General features: G+C 32.0%; 2 protein-coding genes across 2 annotated transcripts; one reads left to right on the top strand and one right to left on the bottom strand.

Annotated features, from left to right (window-relative positions):
- Nucleotides 1–1,353: 1,353 nt before the first annotated feature.
- On the top strand, nucleotides 1,354–3,824 carry LOC119676214 (probable ATP-dependent RNA helicase DDX10). The gene is made up of 2 exons (XM_038087452.1): nucleotides 1,354–1,815; nucleotides 1,869–3,824. The coding sequence occupies exons 1-2, from the start codon at nucleotides 1,537–1,539 to the stop codon at nucleotides 3,711–3,713; spliced, it is 2,124 nt and encodes a 707-aa protein (XP_037943380.1). The 5' UTR covers nucleotides 1,354–1,536; the 3' UTR covers nucleotides 3,714–3,824.
- Nucleotides 3,796–6,227, bottom strand: LOC119676223 (heat shock protein 60A). The gene is made up of 4 exons (XM_038087459.1): nucleotides 6,011–6,227; nucleotides 4,338–5,708; nucleotides 4,098–4,283; nucleotides 3,796–4,042 (listed from the first exon to the last, which is right to left on the bottom strand). The coding sequence occupies exons 2-4, from the start codon at nucleotides 5,706–5,708 to the stop codon at nucleotides 3,887–3,889; spliced, it is 1,713 nt and encodes a 570-aa protein (XP_037943387.1). The 5' UTR covers nucleotides 6,011–6,227; the 3' UTR covers nucleotides 3,796–3,886.
- Between the last annotated feature and the right edge of the window lie 4,319 nt (nucleotides 6,228–10,546).

The raw sequence follows: 10,546 nt of genomic DNA on the forward strand, positions 1-10,546 counted from the left end.
AAATGTTAAATCTTTGAAGGATATTTTATCGCCGATATGATTTGGCGTTCCTTCTTTTAACATATATTTTTACTTTAAATAAAAGAAGTTTTATTTTAGTTGAGAACTTGGTGCGCTTCTTATGAGTGCATTTCTAGTTCTGATTTTTATTTTAATCTTTACTTTCGACTTAACCTAGGTACATAACGACGAAGCGTATGTACTTTCTTATTTACTAAATGTTTTATATTTATACATATATTTTGATATTATTTATTTTAATATTTTATATGTATTTTTATTTAAGTACAAAACGGCGCAGCGTAAGTACTTTACTATTTAATAATTTATTGCTAAGTAAGCATCTTCGATTCCACTTGTATCGAGTACGCTTACTGTTGATGTTGTTGTATATGCGGTCAATGCCTGGCAAACATATTGTTAACTCGAAGGCAAAGTGTCGCCGATATGTGTGGTGTCAAATTCCTTGTGTGGAATTATGCATTTGTTTGTAAACAATGCAATGCGTTTGGAAACAATTAGTGTATTTTTATATACACTGCGCATTTAAATATAGAACCACTTATTATTATATTAATTGTATGCATTGCCAATATAACTAACGCATATACATTACAGTTTCATTTCAAGATGTATGAAATATTTTTATAATGAAGTAATGAAATAAATAACATGTTGCTTTTATCATCATCTCAATTCCTTCAGTTTCGATTACTATTTTGCACTCTGTATTTGCTCCACTGTTGTTCTGAGCGCTGTAGAAAATAAATCAAAATGAAGTAAGCATACGTTGTTTCAAAGAGTATAGCAAAACGCATACTTGAAGTTAATACTTGGTGTGCAGATATGTCGTCTATATCATGCTTTAATCTCGTTCCTTAGCTTCACAATGTGAACATAGTATTATAAGTTAACAATTGTCCGGCTTACAATTGTTATTTAGTTAATTTTTTTGTCTTCTATGAAGACTTTGTTTAAAAATTAAAAGACCGAGTTTGAGGTTCGCTCACTATGTAGCGCTTTAAAACACTGATTTTGTATTTATTGATTTTTAAGTATGGCACGTACTTCAGCATAAGAATGCAAATAAAGAAATATGATCTTATGCTGACGTAGTGTCTGGAAATTAATTACAAATTATTTTATTATTAGTATTTTGCAATAAATAAATGATTAAAATGAGTAAGATAATATATATTAAAAAATAATTTATTTGCTGATACTAATAAATTTAAAGCGCATCAATGTTTGCGTTGTTAACTTATATGCAAATAAAATTTTCCTTGTGTAAATTGTTTAAAATTCAACGTGTTGTGAGTGCATGAGGGTATATAAAAATTTTTTGAATTACTTTTACGTGTAAACTCTGGATATACACTGGGTACGAAACTGATGTATAAGGCTTGTGGCTGAATTTATGTTATTGGTGTGTGTAATCAACAATTTATGTTCGATCACATTTTTTAACAAGTGTTTCAAGAATTGTATAACTGAAGTGATTAATGTTGGCGTTTATAGAAAAAGCGATTTAATGTAATGGAGAAGAAAAAAAGATTTAAGTCAAATGCAATTTCTGAATTAGATAAAGAAATTGAAGAACTTCGGGCTCAATATGCTGCCTTTATAAACGAAGACAAACTAAAACTTTTTTCAAGTTTTCCTTTATCGTATAAAACACTGAAAGGATTATCTGATTCAAAATTGTATCATCCAACTGATATACAGCGGAAGTGTATCATCCCAATTCTTCAGGGTAAAGATGTACTTGTATCAGCAATTACCGGAAGTGGCAAAACCTTAGCATTTTTAATTCCTGTAAGTAGGATCTATACATCTGTTAATGCACAATTATATTTATTATTCTTTAGATTCTTGAGCATCTATACGTGAATAAGTGGTGCCGTACAGATGGTATTGCAGCAGTCATTATTTCACCAACGAGAGAACTAGCTTATCAAACATTTGAAACACTTAAAAAAGTAGGGGCGTACCACGACTTTTCAGCTGGACTCATCATTGGGGGAAAGAACTTAAAATTTGAAAGATGTCGAATGGATCAATGCAATATTTTGATATGCACTCCAGGCCGATTATTGCAGCACATGGATGAAAACCCGCTTTTTAATGCTTCGACAATGGAGATGCTGGTGTTTGACGAAGCTGACCGATGCTTAGATATGGGGTTTGAGCAAACTATTAATGCTATCATTACAAATTTCCCTACTAGTCGTCAAACAATTTTATTCTCTGCAACGCAAACGAATTCAGTGAACGACTTGGCACGCCTAAATATGAATCACGCTGTAGAAATTGGCAATGATATTGTTTGTAGAACAGTTGTTCCTGATCTTTTACAACAGAGTTATGTGGTTGTACCTCTTCAAGAGAAAATTAATATGCTTTGGTCATTTGTCAAAAATCATTTGAATCAAAAAATTATTGTTTTTCTTTCAAGTTGTAAACAAGTGAAATTTATTTATCAGATATTCTCAAAAATGAGACCGGGTATATCACTACTCGCCCTTTATGGAACTCTTAATCAAGATCGACGCCTTAATATATACAATGATTTTGTAAGAAAATCAAGTGTTGTATTATTTGCTACCGACATTGCCTCACGGGGCTTGGATTTTCCAGCTGTAAACTGGGTCATGCAGCTTGATTGTCCTGATGGTGTTACACAATATATCCATAGAGCAGGACGCTCAGCACGGAATAAAGCACGTGGTGAAAGTCTTTTAGTACTTCTGCCATCTGAAGAAAATGCTATGGTCGAAGAATTAAACAATAGAAATATTAAAATACGAAAAGTCCACATTGATCCAAACAAATTGTTATCCTTACGTATAAAAATTGAAGCATTCTTGGCGCAAAATATAGAACTGAAGCAATCAGCGCAACGGGCCTTTATTGCGTACGTAAAGTCTATTTGTTTTATGAGTAATATAAGGATTTTTAGAGTTCGAGAATTAGATTTAGATGCTTTTGCAAAATCATTGGGCCTTGTGAACGCGCCTAGAGTACGTTTCCTTGAACGTTACTTTAGAAAGAAGCCTGGAATTAATATTGAAAACAAAAATAGAAGTATATCTGATATTTTGCATTCAAATGATTCGTCTGATGACGATATCCTAAAAGTAAAACGCGTTAATCATGATATCTATTCTGATAACACAACTAATGATAATTCTTTTGTATTACCGCAAAAAAATGATAAATTGTTAACTAAAGTTTCCCTAGCAAAGAAACTTGTCAAAAAAAAATCACAACTTAATGTGAAGCAATATTTTGATACAGAAGTGATGGATGCAGACGATTCACTTGAACAAGAGAATAACTGGCTAGGGAGTGTAAACAGTGGAATAGATATTGAAGCAGTTAAATTGTTGATAAATGAGGAAGATAAAAAAGATAAGGAACGTTTTAAAACAATAGTTAAACAAAGGCACAGAGAAAAACGAGTAAAGTCGAAAAATAAAAAGCGTGATAAAGATGAATCTGAGATGAACGACAGCAGTGATGATGACGTAATAGAGTTACCACGGCTACTCACTAATAAGCAAAGTGCTAGTGGTTTTAATATGAAGGAAAAGTTTATTAGACTATCCAACCAAAGCGATGCCAAAGTTGTGAAGAAAGCAAAAATCAATTTGAGGTCAGCCATTTCAGACGCTGAAGTTGTTGCGACCGAGTTAATGGCTCAATCAAACTAAACTTATTCAGGAAGTAAATACGTTTGTAGTCTATATCTTATTTAAGCATAATCAGTAGTAAATTAAATTCGTATTCATTCTAAATAAATTGAATTTATATTTGAAATTAAAGCTATTTTTAATTAAATTTACATATACAACATGTAAAAAATATTAAAAGGAAAAATATGTGATTACATCATGCCTCCCATACCGCCCATACCACCCATACCACCAAGATTTGGCATTCCAGGGGATGAGTCCTCCTTTGGAACTTCTGTCACAACGGCTTCCGCTGTAGTAAGAAGCGACGCTACACCAGACGCATCAGTAATGGCTGTGCGCACAACCTGTAATTGTTTTATATTTATATGATTGTCTTTAAATAAATCAACAACAACGAACCTTTGTGGGGTCAATTATTCCTTTCTCTATCAAGTTTCCATATTCACCCTTTAAAGCATCGTAACCAAAGTCTCCTTTTCCTATTTCAACCTTTGCAACAACCATTGCGCCATCCACTCCAGCATTTTTAGCAATTGTCATGCAAGGCATGCGGAGAGCGCGACGGACAATCTCTACTCCCATATTCTTTTAAAAAAAATGTTGAAAATTATTCTTTTAAATCTTTTACAATTTATTTACCTGATCATCGTTTTGTCCTTTTAGATTATCTAGATTTGGAATGCATCTCAATAGCGCGGTGCCACCTCCAGGCACAATACCTTCTTCGACAGCTGCACGGGTAGCATTCAAAGCATCGTTTACGCGATCTTTTTTTTCATTAACTTCTACTTCACTAGACCCACCGACACGTAATAATGCAACACCTGATGCCAAACGAGCCAAACGTTCTTGCAATTTTTCTTTTTCATATTCTGAAGTAGTTTCACTAATTTGATCTTTAATTTGATCAATACGACGTTGAACTTCATCTTTGCTGCCTTTTCCTTTCAGTAGCAACGTATCATCTTTTGTTATAACTACTTCTCCTACTTTACCCAAATCGTTTATTAGTACATCTTCTAACTTGGTTAAATTGGCTTCATCTCCAAAAACGATACCACCTGAAGCAATTGCCATATCCATCAGAGTGGACTTCCTGTTATCACCAAATCCGGGAGCCTTCACTGCAGCTACTTGCAATCCAATTTTTAAGCGATTAACAACTAAGGTGCTTAATGCTTCGCCATCAATATCTTCAGCAATAATAACTAACGGTTTGCGCTGTTGATTTGCTAATTCCAAAGCAGGAATAATGCTTTGTACAGAAGAGATTTTTTTTTCAGATAACAAAACTAGTGCATCCTGGAACTCAACTTTGGCACCTTTTGTGGAATTTATAAAGTAGGGAGATATGTATCCCCTATCAAACTTCATTCCTTCAATAACTTCTAATTCATCAATTAATGTCTTTCCGTCTTTTACAGTAATTACGCCATCACGCCCAACTTTCTTCATAGCCTCGCTTATGAGTGTTCCTACAGCTTTATCGCCATTAGCTGAAATTGTGGCAACTTGAGCTATTTCTTCAGGCGTACTAACTGGTCGAGACATAGCTTTCAAATTTTCTTTCACAGTATCAACAGCGAGCATAACACCACGACGAATTTCTACAGGATTGGCACCTTTAGATATTTTTTCGAATCCCTCTTTAGCAATTGCTCTTGCTAATACAGTAGCAGTAGTAGTTCCATCACCCGCTTCCTCATTAGTGTTATTAGCCACGTCTTGAACTAGTTTAGCACCAATATTTTGAAACTTATCTTTTAATTCAATAGACTTAGCAACAGTAACACCATCTTTAGTAATTTTCGGAGATCCCCAAGACTGTTCGATGATAACATTGCGTCCCTTCGGTCCCATGGTAACAGCAACTGCATCGGCAAGAACATCTACTCCTTGCAACATTAGTGCACGAACTTCTGGACCAAATCTCACATCTTTTGCGAACTGGCGTACTCCTAATTGACGGCTAATTAGTAAGCGACTACACGATAGCGGTAAACGGAACATCTACAAAATAAAATTAAAAATTACTTCTTATTATTGAATACTTCCAATATGTGTATGATTAGATATAAAATTCTCAATTAGGAAACACATGTATGCGAACCATGTGTTTCAAAAAGTAAGTTATGGAAATTTTATTTCAAATTTATTCTTTTCTATCAGTTATAAGTACGTTTACATTTCAATAAGTTTTCAGGATAATTAATAAATTTATTATGTACACTTATTTAAGAACATTCTAGTAAATCAAGCTAACTTATTTCTTATGTAACACACAACGTGCTTTTTAAAACCTATATACTTACTTTGTTAAAATCTGGACAGTATATAAACAGCAATTTAGTATTAATTTCAAACTTCTTTCTATTTCTTTTAAATGTACAAATGCATAAAATTTCGTCAAATTAAAACTCGGCAACAAACCTCTCCAAATTTGAAGCACTACTTTGTACGAATGCCGACGATATCGATATTAAACTATCAATCCATAAAATATGAAATGAGTTTACACCTATTGGAAAAATATGTTTCTGTCATATATACTGATTATGTTGTCAAGGAGTACAAGACTAAGAGAAAATTGTTTCTATGTTTAAAAATGTAACTATACAGTTCCACGAACAAATATGACCACACGCTCGTTCATGTAACTTTCTCACTTCGTTTCTCCATCGATTTTTTCACTTTTGTCAATTAGTCACTCAAAGTGTTTATGTAAGTGGGGTGAATTTTTTACACTCACATATATACTCAGTACATATTTTGTACTATATTTAGTATTTAAATTATTTTAAATACAACAATCATAATAAAAACAAATTTAAACAAATTTAAATATAGTTTTTCAGTTAAAATTTGATATTAACGTTTTATTTTCATCAGTTCCTCCCATCACACCATAACGTTCTCGCATGGTGAGTTTTTCATGCTACATGAACGCAATCTCGACAGAAGTGAGAACATTCTCGCAAGAAATTGTTCGAGTTCAACTCGAACGATTGATATAAACGAGTCACAGTCATATTTTAATTGTCGAAATATATTGCTTAGTTCATCGGAATAGCATATTCATATTAACTAAGAATTAAAATATGTAATACGTAAAAGAAAGTAATATTAAAAATTAAAAGTAACTTTACAAGCACAAAAATTTGGCAAAGAAACCCACAAAGACCACATATTTCATGGTCTCCATTGATCATTTTCCCCTCAAATGGAATAATCACAGCGTGCTGGGATAAACTCAAAATCAACTTATAAAAGATTTTAGTTTCTATAAATCCTTTTACAAGGTAGTGACGTAAGTGAAGCTCGAAGCACATTTATTTATTGTATTTTATCTTACAAGGACACCAACAATAAGTTTTAAGATCTTGTCAATTATTACATAATAATATAGGTAATAAAGTTCACGAACCTCATTTAAATCAATGGGTTAAATTTTATTGGAGTAGATGTTAGGTTGTTTATTAAGTATGCAATTAAGCTTTATCAGATTACTAAAAAGAAGAGTGGAGTTTTTACTTGAATAGCTGGACGATCAGCTTAATTTAGGCGAGAAGTAACGGCGCGAGATTCTTTGTTAACATGTTAACATGTTCTGTCAGCCTTTTATTGTATTTTTTTCTTATATTGTCAAATTCGGTTTTAACTAATGGAATTTGTAGATCTCGGTGAATACTTTCATTCCTAATATACCATGGGGCTCTAGCGATTGTACTCAGTATTTTTGACTGAGCTCTTTGGATAATTTCAATATTTGAAGCACTAGCATTACCGAATAGCTGGATACCATAAGACCATATTGGTTTTATGATGCTGTTATACAAGAGTACTTTATACTCTAGGCACAGAGAGGATCTTTTATTAATAAGCTTCATTTGTATTTTTTGGCTTCAATATGCTTGCGCCGAATTAGTTGTCTGTCTACGTGAATACCTAAGCACTTATTTAGTAAAATTGTTGGAGATGTACTCCAATTTAAGATAAAAATTACATGCTTTTTGTCGCTGATGATGCTGAGGTATACTCAGCCGTCGTCCAGGTGTCGTTGCAATATAACTTATTTTTTTCCAAATCAAAGACTATTTAGTATATGTGATTACTGATTTATTTAGAATTATAATTCAAAAAAAAGAAAGAAAAAGAAATGTTACAATGTAAATATTATGATGAATTGTGTTGGCCTCCTATGGAAACTTTCGGGGTTTGGCTAAATGATCTCGACGTTGTATAGTACTTCCAGACAGATATCGCTCTACTTGGAATTCAAACTTGGAATTTTATTTCGGATTACAGAACATCAACCTATTAGTCTAGATGTATAAGCTACTTGACTTATTACTCACTACTAGTCAAGACGTATCAACTACCTTGACGTTTATACAAAGCTACCAGTCAAGTCGTATGAACCACCTTGACGTTTATACAAAACTACTAGTCAAGACGTATGAACTACTTTGACGTTTATATAAAGCTACTAGTCAAGACGTATGAACTACCTTGACGTTCATACAAAGCTACAAATTTCTAATTCCTTGTTTTCGCAAAGACGTATGACTGCCTTCGAGAGTTTTCCAATAATTCATTTTTCTTCTAATACGTACACTTATTTATACTAAATCGACCGAAGCTTTTCCTGTAGCGCATACATTGCTTCAGCTGGTTTGCATTTTTGACAACGTTCCTGTTTTTCGCTTTCGCCGCAGTTCTTTTAATAATTTGACGCGCATCAATTTTTGCACAAAGTTCTTTGCATAAAAGCTCTTTTGACATTTCTTGTTCTGTTTATATATTTGAAATGTGCTTTCCTTTACTCAGTGTCAGTAGTGCCGGTGTTTAATATTTATATTTATTAATTAAGATTTAAATAAATATTACAAATATTAAAAGTATTAATACAAATAATAAATAAGTTAAGTGTATTATTTATTTGTTTAAATATATTTTATATTCCTTGCATTTTCAATGTAATCTTAGTTTTATTCATTTGGTGCAGTTACGTGCATGCGGGGGTGGGTTTATGGTAAGTTTATGGTAAATTTCCATCCTTACAGTCTACATTTTAATTCGCCATTTTAACAACCATTTCTCAACCCGAAATAAATGGCGAATTTTGGTCAAAAATAGAAAATGAGAAGCGAATGGCTCATTCTTGCATACAAAATTTCAAGCGCGAATGAGCCATTCCATCACATTCTGTATGAATGCGTCCCAACGATTTTCGAATGCGTTCCAAATGCAAAGGAATACTTTAAACATACCCCAAATAAAAGCTCTTCATGGCATTTTAACAGTTTGAAAAAGCTGTTTTTGACATATTTACAAAAAAAGGTAAACAAATGTTTGGTGGTTGCATTTTCATGAAAACGATACACCTCTTTTTAGAACTTCAACTTCCCAAAAAGTAATTAATCGAAGTTAAAAATATGTTTTAAGTTTATATTAGCTGCGTTTCAGCAATCATGATCCGCTCAATGATCTGGATCATCTTTGCTGAAAGGATACGGATCACATTTGAAAATAATTGGCAACGCATGAAATATGCCAGTTGGGTTTGTGCACAAAATTTTTTGATTTATGTGAATAATTTTGGCGCTAAAAAAATAAGTGAGAAAATTTTGAATACAAAAAATCTAAAAAATTGAAAATAAAAAAAATCTGTTGAACTGTCTGAAGTATGAAATGTAAGTTTTTATTTAGTATTTAGTTTAAAACTTAAGTTTTATTCTATAGTAAATAAATGAAAATTGCAGATTTCATAAGAATCTTCGAGCGAAACTGACTCTTCCATTCCCTTTTTAAATACTAGTTCAAGTGTAACATATTATGCTCAAGGGATGAAGTGCATCAGTATGGATATAGTGGAAGTTTTGTGGAAACGATCAATAATTTTTCCGTTAAAGATTATTTGATTGGTATTTGCGCATAAAAAATACAATTGCTATATATTAATTATGTTTAATTTTTTAATAGATTTGTTAATAAATTCCAATAAGCGAATGCAAAATAACCGTGATGATCACAATCGGACGAGAGCAATGAAGGAATTTTATATATTTTTGTGGTATATGGCAAATATGAATACTTTTTGCGAATTTGGTATTTGTTTTGGCATACCAAGAGCTTCTGTATGGAGAATAATTAAAAGAACTAGTGTTAAGCGTATATCAATTGGACACTAACTTATAAAATACGCACTTGCTAATAATGCAAAAGTGGAAATTTCGAAAAAATTCCCGTTCGTAATTGGTTGCATAGACAGTACCCATGTAAATATAAATGCACCACACCATGGCAAATAGGCTTATTTCAAAAGAAAGCATGACTTTGGCTTAATCTTGCAGGCAGTTTGCGAAGAAAATGATTTTTTTATAAACGTTTATGTTGGAGAGCCTGGTTCCTTATGTATTGTTCTGTTTTAATTAAATAAATGTATTCAACTTAATTTATATATATTCATTTCAAATTAATTGATTTTAATAAATTATCAAACAACACTTTTTCAATAATAATAAAACGTAAATAAATAAAGTAATAATTTTAATTATAGTAATAGTTAAAATATTACTTTAAACAAAGAAGTAAATAATAACGATATATTAAATAAATAAGTACATAAAATAAATAATAAATAAATAAAATCAATAATAAATAAATATAAATGTAGATTTGTTTACAATTTTACTGCACCGTTGCATCGCATTGCCAACCTCATTTGCATTAAAATGCGTTCCACTTTTATCTTTTACATACATTCCAAATTGAACCAGAAAATGAACCAGATCAATTGCTGGTTCACCCCATTGTTTTTGTTTTGCATGTAAAATTGAGCGGATCAT

Source organism: Teleopsis dalmanni, chromosome 1 (genome assembly GCF_002237135.1).
Source record: "Teleopsis dalmanni isolate 2A chromosome 1, ASM223713v2, whole genome shotgun sequence".
NCBI classification, from domain to species: Eukaryota; Metazoa; Arthropoda; class Insecta; order Diptera; family Diopsidae; genus Teleopsis; species Teleopsis dalmanni.

Bases quoted from the DNA above. Each gene is read 5' to 3' on its own strand.
- LOC119676214 (XM_038087452.1), top strand. From the start codon at position 1,537: ATGGAGAAGAAAAAAAGATTTAAGTCAAATGCAATTTCTGAATTAGAT. The intron at 1,816-1,868 runs GTAAGTAGGATC...ATTATTCTTTAG, and splicing joins CCTTAGCATTTTTAATTCCT to ATTCTTGAGCATCTATACGT.
- LOC119676223 (XM_038087459.1), bottom strand. From the start codon at position 5,708: ATGTTCCGTTTACCGCTATCGTGTAGTCGCTTACTAATTAGCCGTCAA. The intron at 4,284-4,337 runs GTAAATAAATTG...TTTTTTTAAAAG, and splicing joins AAGGACAAAACGATGATCAG to AATATGGGAGTAGAGATTGT. The intron at 4,043-4,097 runs GTTCGTTGTTGT...AAACAATTACAG, and splicing joins GAATAATTGACCCCACAAAG to GTTGTGCGCACAGCCATTAC.